At 41.0% G+C, this 27,225-nt stretch overlaps 1 protein-coding gene across 1 annotated transcript; it reads left to right on the top strand.

Moving 5' to 3' along the window:
• Nucleotides 1–7,618: 7,618 nt before the first annotated feature.
• Nucleotides 7,619–18,132, top strand: CLRN3 (clarin 3). The gene is made up of 3 exons (XM_076338144.1): nucleotides 7,619–7,941; nucleotides 13,841–14,020; nucleotides 16,289–18,132. The coding sequence occupies exons 1-3, from the start codon at nucleotides 7,713–7,715 to the stop codon at nucleotides 16,561–16,563; spliced, it is 684 nt and encodes a 227-aa protein (XP_076194259.1). The 5' UTR covers nucleotides 7,619–7,712; the 3' UTR covers nucleotides 16,564–18,132.
• Nucleotides 18,133–27,225: the final 9,093 nt, after the last annotated feature.

Below are 27,225 nucleotides of genomic sequence, written 5' to 3'. Positions count from 1 at the left end.
CTACTATCTGTGCATGTTGAAAGTGTCTCGATTCTTCCTGCGCTTTACAGAGGCAACGCTGAGGATGCGCGGGAGCACGAGGGCCAGGTGTTTGAACGCCGCCGAGTTCTCCTTGGGCAGCAAGTGCGAGGTTGGGCGTCCTCCTTTCCCTGAGATCACCAGTGTGACACAGCTTGGAGGTATCCGAGAGTCCTCAGTCAGGATCAGACAGCCTCCCGGGATCCTTCCCTTTTCTGCTCACCCCACCATGAACATGCCACTGCGCCACCAGAGCTGGGGTGGAAGGGACAAGTCTGAGGCCTTTTGCACCCACCTCCGCCTCCAAGAAACCTCTGCAGCAGCTTGGGCTGCATGGGGCCGATGAATCAGGACGGTGAGACCCAGAATAGAAACGTCAAGCTGAAAAGTAGGACAGGGAGGAGGGGATTACTGAAGGAAAGGCAAGAATCGGAGAGTCAGAAGGCACATCTTGCTTTCTTTTGTCTCCAGTCCCTAGGATACCACCTCTCGCAAAACAAGTCTCTCTGCAGAAGAAATCTCTCCTCCAGGAGGGCCTCGCGTATATATTACTTTCAAAAACCCATATCCATGCACACCATATTTATTTTAAGCGTACCAAAGGATGTCAGACAATTAGGGATTGTATGAAAAGACCATCGAAACAAAATATTAGAACATCTGTGAATATTTGTGTCTTCTGCGGAAAACTTAATCAGAGCCTAATTATGTCCCTTTGGCATCGTGTTGACTAGGAAACAGCAATTTAGTAGAATGCTAAAATTTTTCAGCAGACATGGCAGTGCAAATGGGCACAGTACCAGGAAGGCGTTTGATTTTAATGAACATGTTTGTAGATCAAATGACTGCAAGTCAGCAATTTTCTTGCTAGGAACCATTTGCAAGAAATTGTATATTAATTTAAATGACTGCTTATATCCAAGCAATAAAATAAATGGAATTATTATACGTGTTGGATAAAATTATCACATTTTCTATTAGTGCAGAAATTAAAAGTACTATTATACCGTGGTTCCAAAATTAATTAGTAATGAGAAAGAAATGTGAAGGCAAAGATGTACAATAAAGAACCAAAGAAAATGCACATTCTAGTTATTAATACATTATTTGGGGGAAAGAGATTTTCTGTAGATAAGGGGAATATCTAAATAAATTGTACAATTGTGAAATAAAGTTACAAAAGAAACTTCATCCAATCTTTCTTGCTCCAGCATCCTATACTCAAGTCCTAAGTATAACTATTGATACATGACAGAAATTTAGCCTCGCTAATCCACATTGGTGTTCCTAGCTCTGCTTTCCTGCAGTCACATCCTGGATACTTCTAAGCCCGGTGTTTATGCCGCTGATGTGTTTCAGGATACACTAATGAGCTGGAGTCAACAAGAAAGAGTAAGCCTGAGGCTGATTTTGTCTTCAGTTGCTGGCTAGAGAAAAACAACGAAGTATGACGTTCTCTGGTATAGCGCTTTATCCAGAAAATGAGATTAGTACTCCACAAAGTCTACGAGCTGGGGATCTGAAGAATGAGGCGTCTTTAAACCCATTTTCAGTGCTCTTCAGACAAGATCTGAAGATAATTTATGCTGTTAAGAAAGGGGAGAGGATGACAAATGAAGCTGCTATGGGATTTGAAGCAATTTAACTACATTGACAGAGCTTACTTGCTTCATCAGAAAATAAATTTAAGAAATCGGGAGACTGAAGTACCATAGCAAAAATAAGATAATAACCGGTAGATGTCCGTGTGTTTAGCCCAATAGAGCTCCAACAGTGGCTTTTCTTTGTTCATCTCACAGTCCACTGGTCATCTGTCTTTTCCCCTCTTTCCATCACAAATCAAATACATTCTCAGAAATGTCAGCTCTTTGGCAACCCTTTCACCCTTGCTTCCAATTTGCCGGAGGAGCTGCAGGACCTCCAACAGCTTCTGGCAGGACCCAGCACCTGCATCCCTTGTTTCCCACCGTGGAAGTAACATTATTCCAGTAGAAGTGGTGGAAACTTTCCCATGAACAATTATAGTCCCTTTGCTACTCTCTGTTACAAAAAGTATTTTCTCTGCTTCAAGCTGAAGAAATATATGGTAGGAAATAGGCAATATTTGAACACCAAAACTTTATTTCAGGTATTCCAGAATGATAGCGAACCTGATAGCACCAAGTAAGATAAAATTATGTTTCCTGCTTTCTGTACAATGCCTGTAAAACCAAAAGACAATAACGCGTGGTCACAGCCTTGAGAGAAAGGATTTCAAGGAGGAGCATCTATAGTCTTATTAAAGCATACAATAGCAAGTATAATCCTACCACTTTCCTTCACTTAGACAAAAGCTCTCCAAATATTTACCAGGCTTCCACATTTACTGAGAAATGGCCACTATACCCTTGGTAGCAGCACGGTAGATCTGTCTCTTTACTGATACTGGAACACAAATTGTAAATGTAGTGAAGAAGTTCGAAAATCAGAGGCAGCACAGCAAATAACAGATGCAGACCATGATTTCTGTAACTACAAATGTATCTCAGCCTAAAAATACATGACAAACTCTTTAATGTACAGATAATTGGGCAAAAGCATGAGAATATGTAATATCCCAGCGGTAGCTAATTTAATGATTTCAAGGAGGTATTTGTCTAAGATTTTTACACTTGGAATCTAAAATTATGAGTATCTAGGAATATATTTAAATATTCAAGACTACCTATCTTCATAATTGTTACAGAAATTGCAATAAATGAAAGCCTGCCCTGCCAGCTCTTCTCTCCATCTCTACCTCCAGGGTTTGTTCTAAACATTACAAACCTTGATGCAGCTTCAAAGCCACATTTTATTAAATTGAAAATATTGCAAAGGTCATATTTTCTGCTTCTGAAAAGGCCAGAAGGCTTTTTTTCCCCACCCTTCAATAAACTGTACTTGACCACTCAACTTGCACTATTCAGCCATGAATGACAGCAGCTTTTTAACACCTAAACACATTATTTTAAAGTTTTGCAAGTCATCTTTTAAGGTATGGAAAAAAGATACCCTCAGACTTCCTAGAGGCTTTAGTGGAGCTCAGCTGGTTTGGTAACTGCAGTCACTGCAGTCAGTGACACATCAGTCTAACTTGAGGGTTAAAGGAAAATGGAAAACGTCTCTATGCTTTCAAAATTTTATTTTAAAATGTCTTATTTTACCAGAATGGCCTATGTTGTTCTGTTCAAATCCCCCAAGCATTTTGTAACTTGGAAATGGAGAGAAACAGGACGAGCGAGAAGTCAGATGTTCAGTGAGCTGCTACTGAGGTACGGGTCTCCTTCACCTGCCTTGGCATGTGTTGTGTGAGAAGTTTTAGAAGATAAACTTTGCAATGGAAGAATTAATTTCTTATCAAAACTTAATGCTGGCTAATTTCTTAATCTCAAAATCTTTCAGAAGAGGCAATTTCAAGGGCTGCCCCTGCAGCTGCCACGCAAGGCAAGTGGCATTCCCATTTGGGCAAGGAGCTCTCATGGCCAGCAGAGGAGATGCTGAACGTGACTTTTCCTCCTCTACCAAGACCAGGCATATTTGGCCATCACCTCTTCAGGTGTCTGAGTACAAAATACAGTTGTATTGTGAATATATTCTAGAGTAGCATGGTTGTGCCTCAAGATACCAGAACAGACACCAGCTAGCTTACTCAGATGGTAAAACTGAGGAATGCTTTTGCAGCAGGCAATCATTTTAATACAGGATTTTGCTCATCGCATTTGCGTCAATACCAGTGTGGTGGCTTTGGGATCTTCTTCCTTTTATTCTTTCAAGATGGAACCCACCAGTCACTGTTCCTGCTGACTGCTCATGTGAAAGGATGCTGCTCCGGAGGGGCTGGTGGCAGCACGATATTCCAGCTGTCACTCCCATACTTACCAATACGCTCCAGTGTCAGAGCTCAGAAATCAATAACTATCTAGTGATGGAGTTCTCAGCTGAGAAGATTTAGTCATTTTCTGGGAAGAAATCCAAACAACATTTAAGACGTGTTTGGTTTTTTTTTTTTTTTCCAACAGTGCTGTTAAAAAGGTCAGAGCAAGAGAAGAATGAAATCAGAAGATGGAATAGTACAAATCCACCGCACAGCAGCATTGGGTATGGATACACAAAAATTGTTGTGATCACATCCCTCTCACTTTCCCAAACAGTTGTTGCAATAATTTTGCAGTTCAGTTGAGCTTCAAATTTTTCATCTCCAGCTACAATAATATTCATGATGCTTTATCCGATTTCCTTCACCCAGTCCAAAAGGCATAAACAAATGCCTATTTCAGTCACCACTCAGAATGCTGGCTGCAAAGCGACCAGAGAAAAAAAATCAATCTCATTCTTAGTATTCTATAGTACATTTATAAGATTTTGTTTCAATTAATTACAATTTATCCATCTTAGAAGAGGTAGAGGCAGCGTTGGTAATGCATGACCTGATCCTGCAATGTGGCGCGTGCATCTGCCTCGTGTGGGGCTTTATCGGCTCCTTTTGGGGCCAAATGCAGCTCAAGGATCTTGCCACCTCAGATGCTGAGCTCCTCTGCAATTAGACGTGGAAAATGGAAAATAAAAAGGATGTGAAAGCTTTGTGTGATATACCATGGTGTACCACAAAGGTGGTGTCCAAGGAAAACCACAAATAGCAGCGCAACTGCCAGCCAACCACGCTGCTAAATCATCTTGCCACCTGTCAATTGTGTTTTAAATGAAAGATTTTAACTAAATATGGAATTTTTTAAACCACCAGTAACCATCACTAAACATTGTGGTTGCAGCAGAACAGAAAATAATTTTCAGTGGCTTCACCTTGAATTTCCCTGGCTGCTGCTGAGCACGGCTGAGCGCACTTACCTGCAAGCCAGCTGGGAGCGAGCCCTCGGACCCTGTCTGCCGCAGCTGGGCGATGGCATCCCTAGGGAGATGGCATCCATCCAGAGCTGGGGGCAAAGCAACAAACCACCATGTGATTTTTGTTTCACATGTAAGAATGTGTTTGTAACATAGAAAAATAAATGTATACGAAATGTTTGCAAATAAAAGCTTTCATTTTATCTTTTTACATATCTGGTTTCTTAAAGCAAACTGACTTGTACATAAACAGAAGAGAAATACTCACATACTCTACCTTTAAAAATACAGGGCGATATGTAATTTTATATAGTAAAGGATTCCAAATCTCTCTGCTGTCCATCTGATTCATAACGAATTACTCTGATTTTTCTGTTTGACTCTTGTGCAGGACTGAGTCTGTATTAGTGGGGACAGAGTCGGTAAGGTGCTGATCGGGAAATATTTTCTCTGAGTCAGATGAAACCAATCTCTTCTCTTTTCTCTCAAGTGATGAGGTGTGTCATGTCAAACTACAATTTTCATTACAAGTTATATGATGCTTTTTTAGGTAGCTGTGAGAAAAAAAGACACAAGGAATCGTACCATTGGCAGAGAACAGATTAACTTCAAGGTGACAGGGAAGAAAAAAGCAAATTACGGTCTCGTTTACAGAGCAATTCCCCTGACCGCAGGAGAGTTTCAATGATTTGAACCACAAAAATTTGATCTGTGTCACCGAAAACTAAATATAATTGAATAAGATTGCTTAGAAAGGAACTACAGGCTATCCACTACAGCTTTTAGTCTCTGTTATTTAGCATTTTTAAAGGTGTGGGTGCTCAGTTCATTTAAATTTGGTTCTCTCAAGTCTGTCAAAGGAGGACCACTGAGCAGCAGCTGAAAATTTATTCCCTCAAAGTCAATACCCAGACAAATATAAATTCTTAAATACATATTTTTTTAAACGTATTTCATAGGGGACAAGTGGCACAGCTGACGGCACAGGACTGATGACAGGCGGGCAGATTTTTACCTCAGTTCATTAAAAAATATCCTTGGACTATAAATACTTGGACTATGCTCTTTATATGCAACTAAATGGCGAATAGAACTATTGGATTAATAAACCCGTAGAGGTGGATCAGTCTAATGAAGTTTACCCGTATTGCTATGGTTAAAATATAACTGAAGTACCAAACAGAAAATGAAAGACAGGTCTCTTGTTTCTTATTTCTATCGAAAGGCTGAAAAGCTTCCCTTTGGTCTTTGGTGCTTAAATCGTGTTTTGACTGATTTCCACTATGTTACGTATGTTAAGTACATATATGAGGCATATAAATTATTTATGAATAAAATGTATAAATTCTTAAAAGTAATGACATCAAAAGTATCATTGAAGTCCTATATAATTTGAAAAAAAATACGCAAGACCATATCATATAGAAGACCAGTTGTACATCTCAGAAATAAAATACATTGATTTCAAATGTGGTTACTGCTTTAAAGTTTTGAATCAAGAAATCATAACACTAGAACAATTACAGTATAATATCACTGCATTACAGGTATTTTCTCCTCTCAAGAAATTCTTTGCCATCTCAAATCCATAAAACTTTAATCTCTCAATGTCTTTACAGTACAAACCAGTCAAGCTTCAGGAAGGTAGCTCAACACATTTATTTAGCAGCACTGTTAAAACAGACTGCTTTCCAAAGATTAATTAAAAAAATGCTGGATGCTCCAGAAGCATGACTTGAGTATAACGTGGGTTAATGACATTATAATTAATAGAAATAAAAACCAATGGAATTTATTTTACTTTATCCTGACAACAGATTATTAATTTAGGTTTCAGATTTCACACAAACAAAATGCAGACCCTGGTGCCTAGTTTACCTTAAATTCTAGAAATTTGGCTTCAGTCTTATTATTAAGCAATGTATGTTCTCTTTGATATCATGTTGTTACTGTCTTTTGTCTTTGTTTAGATCAATTTGGGCAGAAGAAAAGAACGTATTCTCTTGCTTTATAGTCTAGAACAGATTTTCTTCAGTATTGCTCCCTTTACATATCCACTACTTCATTGAAATGAATCCCTATTTAAGGTATTTGTCCTTCCTGTCAAAAAAAGGGAAGGAATTATTGCGTGAAAATATATGGAATATAATTAAGACTTTGAGCTCTTCCTTAGAAAATCAACTATTGACTGCAGATAGAATGTCCTTACCCCCAAAAAGCTGAGACCAACCCAGTGTATTTACAAAGAGCGTAAAGAATTTAAAAGAGGTCTCAAAAGAGATAGTTGGGTAGCTGTTAAGCAAGCTGGGAATTTGAACAGAGAAGGAACATTTTATTAATCTTTACCATAACAAATTAGATACAGATTAGATACAGATTTAGCAAAAAATCTTTCCAGCCTAGTTATCAGCCTTTCAAGAGAAAAAGCAAGAACAGGCCAGAAAATTTTGTCAGGGAGTAAAAAATCTCCCAGGAAGCAGTAAGGCGAGCTGGGAACCCTGGCCCCGCAGGCATCAGGCTCTAGAAGATGTCGCCAGAGCTGTGATCTGAAAAGCTACGGGTCAGCAAGGCAATCGTAAATCATCTGCCGATGATTCCCTCCCAGCTTTTGCCAGGCTGGTTTTGTTGTAACTATGGCAACACCTTTTCTCCAGACCAAAGTTCAATTATTTTACATTTTTATTACCACTGCTGTTTGCTCAAAGTTTACCAGGGTAACTTTCTGCTAGTACAGAGAGCAGAACCCAGATAGCGAGAAGGAGGAAACAACCTCATGCTAAGCAGGACTAAAGAGAAGAAAATACCCTGAACCAGTGGAAAATCTGTCTGACAAAATGCCGTCCAGAAAAAAAACAGCCATGTTTGCATCCGCTTTTTTTACCTGTGTTTGCTCTTTCGTGATGATTTGTGTTGTTCTGGCGACCCAGCACTGGATGAGTAGTGAGGTTCGCTTTTCTGGCACAAACTCCAGCGTTACTGTAAGCCTCACCTACGGACTTTTTAGCGGTACCTGTGAACAGTTCGTCGATGCGGGACTTCAGGTTTCAGAAAAGACTTTCCAAGGTAAGTGGTGTTACTCCTAGAAATGGATGGCGTCTTCTTGCTCATGCAGGTGACAGACGTAGGAACCGCGGCTCGTTCTTTTATTCGTCTGTGACTATAGTACTTTAAGTGAGAACAAGAATATCTGTAAACCAGTCTGGGGATTTAAGTGGTATAAAAGAAGACCCCAAAAAAGCACAGAAATGCTGCACCATTCTTGCCAATAGGAACTTCTTCTAATTACCTGTGATCTTAGCCTACACCTTGGAACAAGGAAAAAATACAAAATAGGAATTTTACGTAGAATTGATTTTAATTTTCAGAAGCTTTCAGTGAGGAACAGAAAAGCTACATTCAATTACCATTTTATTAAAGGATTACAAACCTAATTCACCTTCCAAGATCCTTTTTTAAATTTTACGTTAAATTAATTGTTTGATTTAAAATATTTTGCCACCTAGTATCAAATTAACATCATTTTTATAGAAGAAGGTTTTATGAGGCTGCTGAAGGGAAAAGAACAAAACATGTAAAACAATAATTTAGATAGACATGGTGTTTATACCTGTGCTGGACCTACACATTAACGACAGTATTCCTTTTATCTCTTCCTTTAAAAACACACCATTCCATTTTTAAGTGCTATTATCAAACTTAACCATTTGGTTAGTATTTTCAAACCTTATGTCTTTTTTTTTTATGCTAGACCGTGACGTATGAATTACAACATAGCTTGTCATCTTTTATAAGGCCCTTTTTCCCCCACGCAATGCACAGTTTTCAGGTGAATCATCATCATCATGATTTTCCAAAAAACCTCTGAGATGAGCTTTGGAAACAAGGTTATTAGAATAACATTTCAGCAAAGATCCAGTAGATTCAAATTAAGCTGTATCTTATGTTGATATGCAGCAGATCTTGCTTTTTGCGCATCTGCGGTTCTTGGTATTTATCCTCAATGGTAGAATTATTACAGAAGAAAAAAAATTGTTAAATAATTAAGGAGGACAGAATAACTGAGAGATAAGGGAGGAGAGATGCTACATGGGAATAAAACAAAGTTAAAAAATAAGGGGAAGAGCAGAAGGGGTTTTACCTTAGAGCAACCTTGGAGAAAGTTGAGACAAGCATGAAAAATCCTAGTATGAGAAGCAAAACATGAGAAAAAGCAAACCAGAAACAAGAAATTATGCATACCAAGTACGAACCACAGACTCAATACCGATTTCACACAGTTCAGCAAAGATTTACTTAACTCTATGCACAAGTAGCTCTACCGATGTGAAGAAAAGCATTCACAAAGCCCAAAGGTAGATAAGCATGAAAGCTGTTGCAAGGATCAAGGATTTGCACTGATTTTATGTATCTTGCTGTCTCTTGCAATAATGCTGATGTACACGTGTAAAAGTGAAAAAAGCCAGTCAAAAGAAACCTAACGAAAAGTTGGAAGAGTAGGTCAAACAATTTTGAAACGAGATGTACTTTAAGAAATGTTTCCTTTCTAGGTAGGCTGTTGTAAGATGTCCCATCACAGAGAAGCCACCAAGGTAGAGCACAGCAGACCTAAGCCTCCAGATGGTTCCCATCTCCTAGCTCTTTCCCACCTTAATTTAGTACAGAAATTGTCTCCTACAAACAAGCACCCAAATTACCACAGTGGCAAAGCTATATCACACAAGCCAGTTCACAGTATAACAATTATATTGGCGTGAAAAACCTGAACACAGCAGTGTTCCTAGCAAAGCATATATTGAGATCATTACATAACAAACACAAAATCACAAGTCATTCAAACCAGTTTATTTACAGTCATATCAGAATAATCAAAGTAATTTTTATAAGAGTAAATATATATTTATAAAAATAGTTTATATGTGATTGTATCTCCCCATGCCAGTTGGCTCAAGCCCCAAACCTTGCGCCATGTGGGAGGACTCTTGCTGATTTTAATAGGGCTCCGTGTGAAACCAGGAGTCTACCCATGGAGAGCTGATTGCAGGGCGAGGACGCAGTCTGGCAGGAATTCAGGGCATGTGTCTTGCCTTTGTCTGCACAGCAGCTAACACAACCCAATCCCAGGGCCTGGGCCCTACCGACATACAGATTTTAACTACAATTAGTGACAAGTACTCACAGAACACTTGCATCAGTAAAGGATTTGAGTTCTTTGCGTGGTCTACGTGCATTTTGTTGTTGTTGGTGCTTTCCCCCCACCAGTTTTACAGGTTTTTGTGCTTATCATTTACAAAATGTTGTCTCAATTTTCACATTTAAGCCATTTAGGGATGAACAAAACAAGTGAGCTTCAGGAATTGCTAGTTGCCTTCAACAGCTGCTGAAAGAAAGTTATGCTTTATGAATAGTCTAAATATGGATTTGCCCACATCCCTCACCAGTTCCATCGGGCATATATCCAAGATGAAATGAACCGATTTTAAATTAACTCTTAGGCTCTGTACTAGGCATGATTGTCACATTTTGTATTAAGTAAGATTCCGTACATTCTTGAAATAGAAGAAATACTTCACAGAATTGTATACATACTATTTTTAAATTCAAATAATCGGGTCCTCCTAAGACAGTAGATGTCTTTTGTTTGACGATATCCTTAAGTAAATGGATTGCCTGTGCTATGGAGAAATGAAGTGCTGTACTTTCTCCACTCTAACATTCCAGAGAACAGTAAGAAGAGTTATAAGCGTCCTTTTAAATCACAGTGTGATCTGTCGCTCAGCAAGTATGGCCTGGCTGGGGGTTTCTGCTGTGCACCCTGAGTGTCTTTCTCAAATGGTATTTTCATATTTGGGTGTGAGAAAGGAATGGAAATCATGAGTAAATCAAAGACGATAGCTTGGGGATACAGAGTACTTGTTAGCAATAGTCCAGGTTGGCTTTTATTAATGGCCATGCAAAAGCAGATTATCAACAGCCTTTACAAAGACCATAACTTATTCTTTTGGAAACCACAACACTAAGAGAAATTTCCGAGTGCAAAGATGAAAGACAAACAAAGGAATATGGTCTCTGCAAGTGTACAGTGCATGAACTGCCTGATCAGGGTAGCCCCTTTAACAGACTGCCATGAACGACCTTAATAGAGCAATAAATCAATAAGGCTACTTTGGAGGCTCTGGGGATGAGCAGAATGACCTGGCAGAATGTAAAAGTTATTTAATAACTTAAGTCCTTAGAGTCTTCATTAGCTGTTTTAATGATTTGTCTTAGAAAGGAACCACCTATAAATATAATAGTCTATAAAAGAGCTTGTTTACAGCCTTGCTCGTGTCCAAGTCAAACGTAAAAAATGTGAGCAAGGTGCAGGAAGAGGCACGCCCAGGGTGTCCTGTAAAGTCAGGATTTATCTGACTATTGGCAACCAGCAAGGCCAACAGCACACAAGAAAGTCTTTGAAATTTGCTATAGCAGAGAAGAATTGATTAAACTTTTAAAATACGTGAGAAACACTTGAAAATTGCTGGAACTTCATTAATGCTATCATCAGTTTCCAGGTGTGCTATGGGGTCTCCTGAAAAGTAGAAAGCTAGGCTGAACTCTACTTTGGTTTTGTTGTTTGGTTTTTTTTTTTTAAATGAACAATTCATTATGTGTCATAAGTGATTGTAGACCTCATAAAACCTGCCAGATCCACACTGCTTAGAAAAGGCCGCCAGGCTGGCAGCTGGACATCATTCACACTCAGGTCAGGAAAAAGTTTGGGAAATTCTATCCAACCATACAAGAGTTAAAGATGAAAAAAAGAGAAGATACAGGAAATTAAGGGGAGACCCGGCGAAGGTAAAAACCTTTGCTTTCATCCTGGAATTAGGATATTTTACACTGATGCAGAGGTTATCCCATTGTGGGTTACTGTCAATCCCATTCAAGTAGATCAGCTACTGTAGATTCCTTCAGTTTGCACAGACTGCTTTATTTAGAAAAAAAAATCTGCCACCATGAAAACAGCATTTTATTTAAAACCTTTAGTCTTGTGCTGCTGCAGGCATGCTTACAACAGGCGGAGTCTAACAAAATTACATCCCCTAAACTGCGGATCACTGTCAGAGATAAACAAGATCAATTAGGGGGTGCAATAGCTGTAGCCAGTCAATTCTGGAGATGTTCTGAGCGATAAAATTAAGTGAGGCTGCTAGAAGGAAATCACACAAACCCATCTAATTCAGCTCCAAACTTATTTCTTGAACTAGGCAATGCCCAAGCAGTAAGGGTGCTTCAGCGCAAGGGCATGGTACAACCGGCAGTGTGCTCACTTCCATTTAATTGAGTGATGTCTCCTGAATGCCTGTCTTTCCTATTCTTCTAGGAGAATTGCTTAAATTTTCATCTATTTCCATAATACATCCTTACCTACCATTTCCTCAAACAGAAATTAACTTCTACCAGGAATATTATATAAAATGAGAGAGAAGCTCTCCTTTTCATTTATTTCCAGTAGGTCTTCTTTTTGTTATGAGTGTTTATTTTCTTTTTATGGAGTTTTTACTATTTTTTGTTAATATTTTTACTGCTATGATTTCTCCAATTTATGCACTAACGGAACACTCTGCCATAATGGCTTTGTATTAAAAGGAGCATAGAAAGGAATTTTTCCTACAGATGGCTGTCTATCACAACACCCATTTGAACAGAGCTTGAAAACATTGTTGTCATATTTGTTATAGGGTAAGGCAGCCACAGGCACATTATAGTTGCCTTTTCAATCTTTAAATTGAAAGGAGGAAAATAATATATTTCAATGCAGCTATACTGCAATTACACTTGGAGTACATTACATTCACATTTGTGTCTCTTATTATCAGCAACATATCAAATATCTAGAAGGATTTAGGCAAAAACAATAAAATTTATTACAGTCCTGGAGGGGTTGACTATGTGCCATGTATATATGGCCAGCCACGCATATAGCTATAGAAACTACACCAGACAACAATCTATGTGTATCAACTGTACTAAGCTGGAGCAAAAACAAGAGGTGCCAGGATGCTCGATATTAAGATGCATGACTCCTTGACACGTGGCCTCAGGAGCAGAGACCTTGAAAGCAGGAGCCCAAGGGCAGGGCCGAGCTGGCAGCTCGGGAGCCCACATTCGTCCCCTTGCCGAGCCCAGGGCCACCAGCCGTGAGCATGAAGTGCAGCCCCTTGGGAGCCACAGCACTCCGTGCACCTGGTCCTCCCGGTGAAAACAAAGCAGGAGTTGCTCCTTTCTTTTAAAAGAAGTGAGCAAGTACTGCTTCCACCAATTTTTTTTTTTCTGCAGGACATGGAAAGAGACAGATCTAGTCAGGATATGAGCACCAGCTCAACCATGCCTCATCTGTCCGTGAATGACCACGCTCAGTTACATTTGTCCTACAAATGCACCTGACCCTTCCAGGCTAATGGCTTTACTGGACTTCTAGAAGCTGTTCCCCTTGTCAGATTTATTCCATATGAGGGGGACTGCTGCTATATTAAAAGAAAATCATCTACAATTGGAGCCAAGTTTTAAGTCAGGCATCTGTAGAAGTTGCCAGACATCTCAGGAACGATGGGCAGAGGAACACCTAGTTTTCTGATCTGATTCAGGCATAAAATTTCTGTCTGGCCTTGTCAAGAGGAAATGTTTACAGAAATATTAAGGAAGAGGAGTTTACTACCGAACCCGATGCCCAGGAAGTTTGTGTGCCTGCAGGATTAACATGCGCTTATTTCAGGCTAATGTACCTTCATTCCATTTTGGATTTGAGTTCATGTGCTGTATCCAAACCTACTGTTCCTTCTACATCCTGATCTTTACAGATCAGCCAAATCTCTGGTTATTAGCTTTTAATTACAACCACGTCAGTAAGTGATAAGGCTGTCCAAGCCCACCGGACTGTGCTGGAAAGTCTGATTATCAATGCTGAGACGCTGTATTTCAGTTGCAGATAACCTGAGCAAGACCAAGGCAAAAAGCCTGATCACTGCAATTATCGTGATTCTGGTTCTCAGTTTACTGAGTTCCCTTCTGAGTTCTGGATTCAGCTGCACTAATGCTGTCAGTAATCCCTACCAGACATTTTTGGGACCCACCGGAGTCTATACCTGGAATTCCTTATGCGGTGAGTAATGCATCCCATGCTGACCACTTGCTGACTACCATACAGATGAATACTGTATTCTCATTGATTCCAAGATTAAGAAATATATATCTATAAAAGGAAACACTTGGAAAAGTATTCTGTTCAGTTGGTTTTGGTTTTTAACCATGTCTGCTGGGATACCTGAAAACTATCTTTTAAGTACCAGTAAAATAGTATTATTTACTTGAAGTGTCACCATTGATCAGTAGGAGTCTGGATTCACTGGCAGCAAAAATGGAAATGAAAAAGCCCCAACAGGTGTAGCATTATTTCATGCATGATGCACATCGAGAAGAACACAGTAAGCTGACAAATACAGAACAAATACAGAATAACAGAAAAGTATGCACTGGATGTGACTACAGTGCAATTTGTAACCTCTTTAAGACCTTATGTTACTATTTTATGGTATTTGTAGCATATTTGTTGCTGGGTTACCTACATACCAAATTAGGCCTCTAAGGTCTAATCTATAGGATTCATCTAATCTAGCTTCATTTCTGAAAAATGTGTTGAATTGAATACACCCACAACAGTGTTAAACACGGGGCGCTGGCAGTTAGGAGGACTGAGTCATGGCAAAATTTATTTCTTTCTCTAAAAAGCACTTTGACAGATCAAAATAAGTTTTAACATTTCCTAAGCAGAAAAAAAATGGTAGAGTTGTTAGAGACATGAACTCTGTCAAACAGCTCCCTGGAGGTGTGACCTCTCGTTCACCCGGTAGGCTTGAGCCTCGCTGCTCCTGATGCACCTTGCTACCCTCTGCATCTTGCTATGGTAATGACTTCAGCTCTCACACTCAATTTGTCTTAAGAGGATTATGTATTCCCCTAATATTAGGTTTGCACTCGGAAAATTTGTTTTAGAGACATCTGATTACAGAGTACTTCAGCACTGGCATTTTGTCCTTCAAAAGCACTTTAGGTCCGAAGATGCTCCACTTGCTGAGTGGGAGCTTGCCTTCCCTTGAGCAGTGTCCTGTCCTGGGGCCACACTCTGCGAGCTGCCTTTGCCAAATCAGGCCTTGGTGGAAAGGGAATCGTATAAACGTAATCTTAATCATAACAAGTACAGGTGGGGTTGTGAAGCCCACTCCTTTTTCTCCAGCCATGTCTAACAGAGCATATAAAGATAGATGCTGAAACAGCTGTGGATGCCTTGAAACACAATAAGTGAGCAAAAGCCTATATTAGACAATTATTAACTTTTGAGACAACCAGATCATTGTCTTATTGCGTGAGAAAGTTCATTTCCTGAGCCCAGCACCTGTTATACAGCCTGAATCTGCAAGCTTTGACCTGAAATGAAAGGACCATGGGCTTGCCAAAATAAATATTAGTGAGAAAGTAAACCCCCATGGGGACTGAGGATTGTGGTTACTTTTTACAGCCCTGTAAGTGCTATGACCTGGAAGTCTATTTTGCTGTGGGCATATTTTTATGAAAAATCATGCATCATGTGATGTGTGAGTGTATCTTGAAGGTTCCTAATTCTTCTACCAGATGACCTGAAAGTCCAGTGTCCTCCTGCAAAAACCTGAACCTGTTTCAGAGGGACCATCTGTAGGATGGTGTGCCTAGAGGGAAGGAATAGAAATATTTTCACCAATGTTCAGGGATTATACCTCTGTTAGCACTATGAAAGCAGAGATGTAAAAGCATTATTTAGCTAAAAGTCAAAGTAACCGAATTCCACTTATATTCAGAAGGCTATAGGAAATAGATATAGATCTAATAAGACATTTTGGCTCATCACAGAGTCATTGAATAATTTGGGTTGGAAAAAAGGTGAGGTCTCTAAGCCTAAGCTCTTGAGCAAAGTTGGGCCAACCCTGAATGCAGACCAGGTTGCTCAGGGTTTTATCCAGTTGTGATACCGCACATCCCATGAATTTGGGCTCATATCAAATAGGCATTCTGCAAATCATTGAAGGGGTGAATATATTATACTCATCAGCGCTAAATTCAGTGAAAAAAATTACATTGAATAGCCTTATCTAAGAATAGTCAGTGAGAATCCATTAATTTTAGCAGAAGATATAGTTACCAATGTCAAAACACCTGGCAGATACTATTAGGTGGGACAAAAATTCTTTAAATGCCCTCATATTTTACTAATGGAAAAATATTAGATTAATCTTTGTCCTAGTCCAGGTATTCTAACCAATTTAAGTAGACTATTTACAAGTAGCTACATAAATAATACTACAGTTCCACCTCTAACATTTATATTTATCTTTTCTAGGAATCTTTGTACTTATAGCCATGATACTTTTTCCTGTGAACATAGAAGAAAATGGCCTGTCTGTAGAATTGGCCCGTGGATGCTTTTCTTTTCTGCACACACATACCAAATCTGCACACACTTATGGGTATTCATATTGGATCATGCTGCTCATCATTTTTCTGAACATTGCTTCTATCATCATCATATATTTCTATGACCATGCAAGATATTATAAGAAGAAAGAGCAGGAAAGACCCATTGAAAATGCACCAAAAGACGTCATTCTGTTTTAAGGATGCCACTGAAAAGAAGGTGTAAAGGAAAATGACTATTTAATGTGGACAATCACGGCTGATCATTTCCATTCAAATTGGAGCTGTGTGTGTAGTTCAATTAACAAAATATCCTATTATGTCTTCAAAGCAGTTTGATTTTATCTTTATGTTAGGTATTAGTGTAATACTTAGAAGTTTTCATCGGTAAATGTGCTGCCTAAACACCTCCGAGTAGATATGCCCCGAAGCGCACGGTGCCAGCACCATCCTGTAGGAATGGACCTCATGCACCTTACGGCTCTGCTCTTCCCCAGAGTGATCGCTGTGAAAACATGCTCCTAGAAGGGTTCTTCCTCTCCGTACCACCACCACCACCTTTCCAAGAGGACTGCCGCCCTCTTGCCCACGCAGCGCAGAGAGGCTTGTTCCCACCTGTGCTTTCTGGATTTTTCTGGACCACAGCCTTTCTGCAGGGGTGCACCAACATTGGCACCACCGAGTGCATTTCTGCTTCTCTTTTTGGGTCTGAATGGGAAGATCAGAGACATTGTTTTGGTTGTGTATGTAATTTGGGATCTCAAAGGGCAGAAATAGTGCAAACACCAGGAACCCTGGGGGTGATGAGAAATGGTCACTAAGGTATCAGTGCTTCATTTTGTCCTGCAATTCTTACCGCTGTCCTTTCCCTGCTTAGGGATCCTCTCCCGCAGGTCCCTATAGCACTGCCCCAGTGACCGCGGGCAGGCTTGCAGGCTCCTGTTCATGAGCAGTAGTGTGGGCACTTGAACAAACTTGCTTGCAGTCAGTTGCCCTCACATCAAACCTCCCAATAGTGACAGCATTGACCCTGTCCACGCTTCCTTCACTCGGCGCTTTCGTCCATGGCTGGGGTGGCAGACAGGGCAGCAGTAGCAAGAGGATGGGCCATGGCCTACAGAAGACAGCATAGGAGCCCAGTATCTGCAAATTATTAATTTGTACAAACACTAGCAAAATCCTGTTTCAGGCTATTTATAGACCCTTGATTACTGTTGACAGCAAACGGCGAAGCTGCACCTTGAGCAGGTGTGGCCGTCCCCTTCCCCACCCGCTATGCCAGACTGTCATTTTTCCCTGACACAAAAGCCAAATAGCGGGCTTTTGTAGGGATGATTTATGGCCAGTGCCATCCCTATGCCCGGTTTAATTAGTATGTAATATGCACACAAAGACACTCAACTGTAGAACTGCACAGAAGTGGGGAGCTCCCTTCCTGTCCCTCCCAAGGGAAGGTTAGCAGATGAATGTGACCTTGCAACAAATGCCATCGCGCAAAACCATGCTTAGTGCACGCGCCCCAGGAGAAGTGCACCGTGCAAAACGGTGGTCAGCACCTTCTGCTCCTTTGCTCCTCACCTCTGCAGCTAGGAGAGCAATTTTTTTATCACGTCGTTTTCCTTTACAATATGATTTTTGCAGTCAAGCTTGATAGCTGTCCTATGATGCAAGAGATGCTCATGGAGGAAAAAAAGCATTTCTGAAGAGGGGATGAGAAGACACAAGAGGTGACTTCTCACTATTTATGTCAAAAAATAAAGTTTCAGGATTAAAGTACCCAATACTTTATGCAGCTGTGCTCTTTCAAAGGAATCAAAGCATAGGGCTTTTCCATCCTGCTTAAGCATTTGACTAAACATATGATGGGGGGGGGGGGAAGAGGGTTTCTAAGACTTGAGGGGTGGCATGGGTCAACAAAATAAGAGATGTTATCCGCTCTCCACTGCTGACAAGAACCATGCCTGGAACTGCTTTTCAGTGCTGTAAACATTGCAGTTAAACCATCAGATATTGTGCACCCGCAAGCTAAGCTGGCGGAAAGCCAAACATTTGCCAGTTTTGCTTTGGCTGCAAAAATTTTCACACAGTTTCAGCATGCATCTGTCACTGTTGTACTCAGCCAGCATCCATCACACAATGCAATTACACTTATATCAGGCACTTGCTCGCAGAGAAATAAAGTCGTCGTAATAGAGTAATACAGGAGGAGCAGGGGCTCCTGCTTTGAAAAGCAGTTGCTTACCATTGCTTGGGCATTTCTATTGCACTGAAGTACTAATTGCCATGGAAGAACCGGAAGAAAAAACCCAAACATTCCCATTTTTCTGTGCCTGTTTGAACCACATGGCTCTGTTAAAAATCAGTCTGGAAGTCTCAAGGGACCTTATGCTCGCCTGCTGACAGGTACGGCTGCGAAGTGGCGGAGGCACATGTTGCCAGAAAGTCACTGAGTAGTGAGAGCTCACCTGCTTTGATGTGAACTACAGATCAAAATCATTACAACATTAAAAAAAAACAACCCAAATTTAAATAGTAGTTAAAGTTGTAGGTGGCTAATAAGGCTACCTTAATATTCTTAGTCAATGTTTTATTTCAAATCAAAGACAGGACTTCTCAAGCTCAAAATGATCCTCTCTGCCCTATGCTACATACTTTCTGCTTCATGCAATGGTGTTGGCTTGGCAGATGTTGTTGATGGAGGTTTAGCAGGTGGCGATGAGGCCAAGGAAGGCGGCAGCTTCCCGCGGTACCGAGCCCCGGTGCCCCAAGGAGCGGCTGCTCACATCCCTGCATGGATGAACTCACCCAACCTCAGCCAGGCTGCAGGGGAAGCATGGGGAAAGCAACTGTGAGAGGCAAGTGATGCAATGCAAGGAGGAGAGGAGAACGCAGAAAAACGCAAGCTTTTCTCCCCATTTTCTCAGCCCTGCAAAGTGGTAGCACAGTGCTGTGTGCCATGGGAATTATTATATTTTATAAATATAATACCACAAAAAGGTCAGTTACTTGATATCTGCCTGGATTTGAAGCACCTGCTCCAAGTTAAATTACAAAATATGACAGCTCTGGAATTACCTGTCTCCTGAGGAAAGAGCAGACCGCCCAGGAGCCATCCAGGCCCTGGCAGGCAAATACTTGGGATGAACAAACAGGAAACCAAACAGTTCAGGTATCCATTCCCTGAATCAAAAGCTCAGTAAGAAGGGATTGTGCATCTGGGTTACAGCCACTTCTACCAGAGGAAGAAAAAAAGAGAAAGAAAAAAAAAGAAAGGATGCAACATAATCCAACCTTGTATTTAGCTTTTAGGATATCAAAAAGGAATTGGTCTGGCTCTTGCCTACCAGACAGCCTTTGAAATGAATGGAGCTGTGTTCAGTACACTTATCCTCTTAATGAGGACAAATTCTGGCAGTTTACCCTTAGGTAAAAAGGAAAAAAGCTTGCACTGTCAGCTTGATGCACTCTTGAAAGAAAAATCAAGCTCCCATCTTATCTAAACCTGGGGTAATTTTACACATTCATCACTTGCCAGTAGTTGAAGCATGTTGCTTTTCACCAGGAGCTGTGTCTGATCAGATCAAGGGAAGGATCCAGGCTGAAACCAGCTGAAAGATGAATCCTCCCCTCCAGCAGCTGAGGTCCCAGCTCTGAGCTCGCTGGGGAAGGGGCAGTACGTGTGCAATGTGCACCAGCGTGCAATTTTGGGCAGCAGCACCCACCACACACCTCAGTGGAGAGCTGAGCCCTCTGGCCAGGTGTTTCCAGCACCCTTGGCACTGCATGCACCAAGCTGAGCGGGATGAAGTCTGCATGCTCCACGCTCTCTGTTTGCAACATGCTTGGGAACCCATGACTCACTGCAGCTATTGCAAAGCCCTGCCAGGAGTTTGGCAGCTGGAGAGGAACAAGGGGAGGATTATCCAGCAAGGCAGCCAGCAGCTCCCCTCTGCTCCCCACTCAAATGGGCATAAAATGGCTCTTTTCCTTCTTTATCCCCTGAAGGAGAAAGCCAGGGCAGCCCGTCACTCCCAATCCACACTGACCTATCCATAACAGTTGCTCTGACTAAATAAGTGCCTTGGATGCTTCTACTAAAATGATCATGATGGAACTAACATTTTAAAATAATAATATATAGCATTATTTGATAATACATTCCTACCTCAGAAGCTCTGGTTCCTATTTATGCAAGATCTATTTGAGCTTTATGGTTCACTTGAAAAGTTTCACACTGGATAAAAGTTACACCAAATTCAACGACTGTAGAAACGCTGAATAAAGGCAGCTTTTTCTTTGGCAACACAGAAGATCCTCAAAGTCTGGTAAATTATCAGTTACCTTAATATTTAGCAGCAGCTGAAAACATTTAATAAGACACATTGCAAACCTCACAGCAGGCAAATGCAATAATTTTTGATGTAGGCATATCTACTTGACAGCATGGCAGAAGCTAGTTAACTTCACAATTACAGAAAAAAGAGCCAGCGCAGCTTTGCTGTTACCCAAGGCAAAGAGACTCAGTCAATAAAACCAATCCCTGTCCCCCAGGAGCTATTCTGCTAAAGAGTCATCCAGCTCCTGCTATTTAAAAATCTCTGCTGGTAGGAAAACTGCCAGAATTAACAATCGATGTTCTAAATCAAGTGCAGTATCGCCAACACAGTAATGATTTTTATTAAAGGAGTATCAGAGAATTAAAAATAAGTATTATTCTTACAGCCCTGTGGCAGGTTTGGACGGTGGATGAAAGGGAGAAGAGCCTGAAGCCAGGATCACCATGAGACAGCGCAGCAGTGTCCCCCACCCCATGACATTAGCTTTTGTCATGTTGACTGGGTGCAAAATGCAGGATTGCAGCTTTTTCTCCGAGTGTCCTTTCTTTAAGTGGGACAGCTACTCAAACGTAAGGCAGCTCAAGGAATTACGGCATGAAAATGTACAGGAGAGCTTTAGACTGGCACACACGTGAGAGTTTTATTCTCATGATAAGACAGACCTGACTTGTACCAGGTTTCCAATATTCACTGACTTAGCAGCTGTATTTTACTACTCAAGTACCTTCCTTTGCATGAGCCCACCTAACACGCCTGCCTGCCATAAAGCTACATTGTGTAAAATGGTGCTATCCATTTGGTCACTCACTGGGAAAAATGCAGAGGTATGATGCAAGTTGGGAAAGCACATGTGCTGCCAGTGCCTTTGAAATGTGCCGATCAACAGCTCCTCCCTGCCCTTCCATCTCTCACCTCTGAAAACCTTTGCTTTAAAACCATGACTTAGTTTTCAAAAGCTCAGAAGCTGGCACTGGAAACGCTGTTGCTGGGAGAGCACAGGAGCAAAGGAGGCTCTGTGAGCCGGCGTACGGCATGCCTGTAACAGCGATGGAAGCTGCAGCGGTGCCCTACCTCACGCAGCCATGTTCCAGCCAATGCATTTGTTAGCCTGAGCTAAAATCTGGAGTTCTTAGGTAAAGAATTTCAACAATTTTAGCATTGCTGGTGAAGCACACATTAACGCTGCTCCAGTACGAGTAACAGAGCCCCCAGTCATCAAACCTCAGATGACATTCCCCCTTCTCAGACACAGGCAAGTCCCACATGGAACACAGGTCAACTTCATGCACGAGAAGCTCTAAAACCTGCTCCCAACACTGTCCTGAGCACTTAGGATTTTGTGAGGCTTTACCACGGACATCTTTTGTCCCACACTTGGAATGGGGTTTCATCAGGTTGTTTTGCTGGCAGCATTTCCGCCAGATAAATACTTCCTACAGGCCCCTCAAAGAGCACACAGATCATGGCATGGGATACACACTGGGTTTCAAGCAATGCCTCAGGCAGTGTGAGGTTGTTCTGGAAGGGAGCACTGCTGCAGAAACATCCCAGAGAAATCCCTGCTTGGAAAAATTTACTGCAAGGACAGAAACAAATCTTTTATCCTAAGTTTAAGTGTCCTCTTTCTGCATAATTTTTGTCATCAATGCTTCTAGGTGAGCTTCTCGTTCCCTCTTCTAAAGAGTGGGCACAAGCTAGTAGTCACATTTCAGGGATCATTGCATCTCTCTGCTGTCCATTTATCTTTTAAAAGCAATCTAGGTAAGAATTGCAGTGGCATTCAATGAGGATCTCTTTAAAGAAGATTTTGTGGTACGTCCTCATATTATCACTGCAAAACAGTACTCATGGAGGGGGGAGCAGCTTCCCAGTGGAAAGCCAGAAGGAAGGATTGGGTATGTGCACATTGTCTTAGCTGGGTAATAGGGATGGAGGCCTTGTCAAAATGAGATGAGATCAGTGTGAAAACTTAGTTCAAAGGAAAAAAGTCTGCTTATAAAACAGAGTCCAAACAGGCAGCGAGACAGACCTTCCTGCTCTTCAAGGGGCATGGCTCTGAGCCCAGCAAGCTGCGCATAGCGATTAAAAACACCTACAGCTCTTCTCCCTACACATTTTGCTAAGGCTAAAACTTTACCCCATGCTACCAAAGGGCAGAGGAGGAGAGCTGCCTGTGGTGCAGAGCGGCAGGTGCTTCGACACTGCCAGGCAAGTTGTTTAACACCAAGGGCAACAAGCTCTACTCAGGCACTGCACGGTTGCACACACATCTAGGTTCTTTGATAGATCACAGCCTCGTCTTCTTTTTTCTTTCTTTTTTTTAATAAAGCAGCTGCAAATCCTTGAACATTGAAGAAATGACTCAAAACTCACCTTTCTAGGTGACAGGTTATAGGTGGTGGTGACAAATATCTCTATAAGCAATCCTGATGCACCCAGTTATCTCAGAGCAATGAAGTCCAGGCATTAATGGGCTTCTGCTGCTGGAGGAGTGCAGTCACCTGTGGTGGTCAAACCACATCAAAATGACCTCTTACAAGAAAAGGAACTGAAAAATAAGGAAATCAAATCCCACAAAACAGCATTCTCTGCAATAATTCAGGACATTCAGAGTTATCCTTTCCTGCTCAGCCTGTTCAGTCAAACAGCTGGGTTCTGCTCCTGTGCCTGGCAGGAGACCTTTGCTAGAAAATAAGCGGGATCCTCTCAGCTGCTCATTAACCACTTTCCTCCTGGTTATTCGCCTCGAGAACCATGAGAGGGCAGCAGCCTCCTTCCTAGGCTGCGCTACCAGACTTCCCTTTTCTTTTTTTCCTTTTCTGTTTTCCTTTGAAAGAGAGAGTGAAAAAGAGAGGGGGAAGAGAGAGAACTAACTTAACTGTATATGCAAAGACAACACTATATTTCACCTCCTTCTCTGAGACACAAAAAAACCAAAGAAAAAGCATTACCCAAATTGCACGTTCATTTTAGGCGCTCTAATTGATATCCCAACTCTGTGGACATCCTGGAAACAAGCATAAGGGGTACAGCATAGAGTGGTGGGTTGCTTATACGTGACCACTGGAAAAGGTTTCTTGGCTAGTTCCCAATATTAGAAGAGGTAAATTGCCAAAACAACCAAAAAAACCTCAGAGGCATGCGAGTCTAGAAGACGTTCAAAGCCACTTAATAAGAGCTGCTGGTGTGAACAGCGCAGAGCTACCAAAGCTATTGATTAATAATGGTTAGAAATACAGACTCAAAGAGAAAATGGGATTTATGCAGTCCCAGTCTTCAAAGTAAAGGTAAAAATATTGTGTTACCACGACAACATTGACTTCTATTTCTTGATCAATAGGGTACGAGCAAAAACATCATTCCAAATAAGAATTAAACAGTATCGCTCAAAATTATTTTCCAAACATGGTTAATTATCTCCTGGATATAGCAAAGAGATAATACACCTGTGAGCACGGGGGAGTGGGGGTGGATCCTTTAAAGGAAAGGATGCTCCCTCAGAAGCCAAATCCAGACAAGCTCTGTTTCCATGTGAAAGGCTGGTATGTTTAACCTGATCACCAACTCCATACTCAATGGAAGCAGGTTTTTCAGCTTCAAACAGGCTCTGACAAAAAACTGTTTTTCATAGAGGGGAAGTAAATAGTGTGGAATGAATATCAACATTTTTCAGACTGCAGATTTCTGTATGATGAAAGAAATAGATTAAGAAAAAAATCCTAGGAAAACACAGAGCGATTGTGGATATTAATGGCACTCTTAAGAAGTATTTTTCATCTAGTTCTACGTACTAAAGCCTCAGAATAAGCATCAGATATTAGAGTGAATAGTAGTATATTCAGATTTAAGCTTCTAGGGCAAAGAGCAATTCTAAAAGTCAGCAATGCAGAAGAAAGCTGTGCATAATTAAAAGTGAACTTCATTCAGCAACAAACATCAATGTAGGAAGATACAGATACACAGTGGAGTTGTATTACTCTGCCATTTGTATGCATTTTCCAGTGCTGAAGTAATCTTTTCTGATGAAGAAATGCCTGCTTTTCTTAGAAAGATATTAGAAAAAAAACCAAACCCAAGCTTAATTTCCAACATTTTAGAAGTTTTCTGAAACTATCCAAACCCAAGATATTATTGTTTGGAAACATTGCCAACCCTTGTGCCCTGCTCTTTGTTTTGGTTTGGTTTTGCAGGTGATCAAAAAGTAAAAGTCAGTCAAATAATTCTCCATGTTTCCAAAGTTTCTGACCAGCTTTAGGATTCGTCTGATAAATTTTCCTTATGATTATCTATGCTGTATGTATATACTTCTGATGTCATACATTACTTCTTGCATAATATCATTTAAAGGAACAATTTACTCTAGAACACATTATTTATTCGAGGAAATTTTTCACGACTACTTTGATATATTTAAAGAAGGTGGTTTAACCTCTGCTACATTTAAGTTTTCCCTATTTAAAGAAAATTTATAAAAGAAAAACACACCTGTGGAGCCCTAAAAAAAAAATTTTTAAAAATCTTCCTGTGCTTTCCCAGGTGCTCTCTGAAGATGTGAGTGGTCTCTGCAGATCATTGCTCCTGCAGCAAAGTGCCCTGTGTTGTGACAGCTTCTCCTGAGGGACCTTTCACTATGTTGGAGATCCTGCAGTGGTGACCCAATTAACTCTGGGTTATTTAGACTGTTTGTTTTCATGTATGTTTTTACATGTTAAGGATCAGATTCATCTCCCCTTGCTCGCATCTGCCAAATGGGACTATTTGAGAAGAAAAGTGTCATTCAGTGTAGAGAAACCAAAGTGAAGGGAAACACTCACAGACTTTTGCAGAATAGGGCAATACATCAACGCACTGGTGCTTGGCCTGTCTACAGCCCCAAGGAAGCTGTCAATGCTAGTAAAGCCACTGAAAGATGGATGATATCCTAGTTATAAGAACTTCAAAGAAAATCACTAAATATAATAAAACTAGACTTTGGGGTTCAGTCTAGACATTGCCTTCATCTGCCCATGCTCTAAGTACGTGCAGCGTTTCTGGCCTCCTTACTGAATCTGAGGATTTCATACATGAGATGTCATGGCAAGGAGAAGGAAAAAAAGCATTTAATGTAAAGTGCCAAGAAATCATGGGTTCATATTCAGTCACCCAGAGAAAATTAGCAAGTCTAGTGAATTCTTTCATTGCACCATTGCCAAATGCTTTAACAGAAACTGTTTTAACAGTGGCTTTTGTCAGCAATTTCCCAGCTAGAATAGACTATAGCCGGAAAAACAGTCAAAGAGAAGAGGCAACAGGACAGTAGTGTCACATGGCAAATGGAGAATTATGTGATTTACACTACAAGAAGTGTTTCCTAAAATGGTACCTAGCTATCCATGTGCGTTTACATTTAGACACTCCCTGCAGAGCTAGGACTTCTGTTATCTGTAGTTTTCGTTGCACCTCACCATGAACCACACTGCAATATGAAACGAAGCAGTATCACAGGGCCAGCCCTAGAGTCTGGGAGAAGTCTTGAGCGATCACATTAGATGATCCATGAAATGTACTTGACTGCGAATACTCAATTTCTGTGAACATACATGCACAACAGACAATTCATACGATCAGCAGCACAGTAAACTGTACACCTCATTATACCTGTGTTCAGACTAACAAAGATCAGGGTGTCCAGATTATGGAGTCTTTGTGGATTTCCAAGAAGATTTTACAAAGTTCCCCAGCTCAGGCTTTTAAGCTGAAGTCACGTAGCTGTGGCATAAGGGAGGATCTGGCACTGATAACATATGTAAGGCAGGAACCTATGGTAGGAGTTAGTGATCGGATCTTGCAAAGGATGGAGGTCACCATTACCTTTCCATGGTGATGTGTGCTGTTTGGAATAGTAACATACTGAAGTGAGAAGTGATGCATACTGGAAAAATGATCCCTGTTTCACATTTGAAATTACGTTCACTGAATTGACTCAGATGGAGACTTCTGGGTTTTCAGCTCAGTGCTCAACAGCTGTCAGAAAAGCTAATCAAATGTTGGGCAAAGAAAAAAGAATAATAAAGGAAAAGAATAGAGATGACAGAATATAATCCGATGACATATAAATCCATGGCTTGCCTATACAGGTTAGATGTGCTACATCTCAAAAACAAAGGACATAGTACTGGAAAAGGTTTAGAGAAAGGCAACAAGGATGAACGAGAGTAGGAAAGAGCTCCTGCATGATCAACAACTAAAGGAGTGGGCAGGCAACTGGGCTGGCTGAACCTCCAGCCCAACACAGCATAGCTTATACCAGTGCAAGTGAACAAGCTGAAAGCTGGGACTGGAAACCGCAATCCATGTCCACTCTTAGACCCCACTTGTGTAGACTGCAGCACAAAGTGGGAAGCGACGTAAAATATAAGGCCAAATGTCTAGAACCAGTGTACAATCCAGGACCAAAGCATTCAGGAGGTCTGATGAAGACAGCTGAAGGATTGCACCGGGAAGCTTGTTGAACCTAACATAACAGGAGATTGAAGAAAGGCACATT

This window comes from Aptenodytes patagonicus, chromosome 5 (assembly GCF_965638725.1).
Source record: "Aptenodytes patagonicus chromosome 5, bAptPat1.pri.cur, whole genome shotgun sequence".
NCBI classification, from domain to species: domain Eukaryota; kingdom Metazoa; phylum Chordata; class Aves; order Sphenisciformes; family Spheniscidae; genus Aptenodytes; species Aptenodytes patagonicus.
This window is presented reverse-complemented; position numbering and strand designations above follow the sequence as displayed.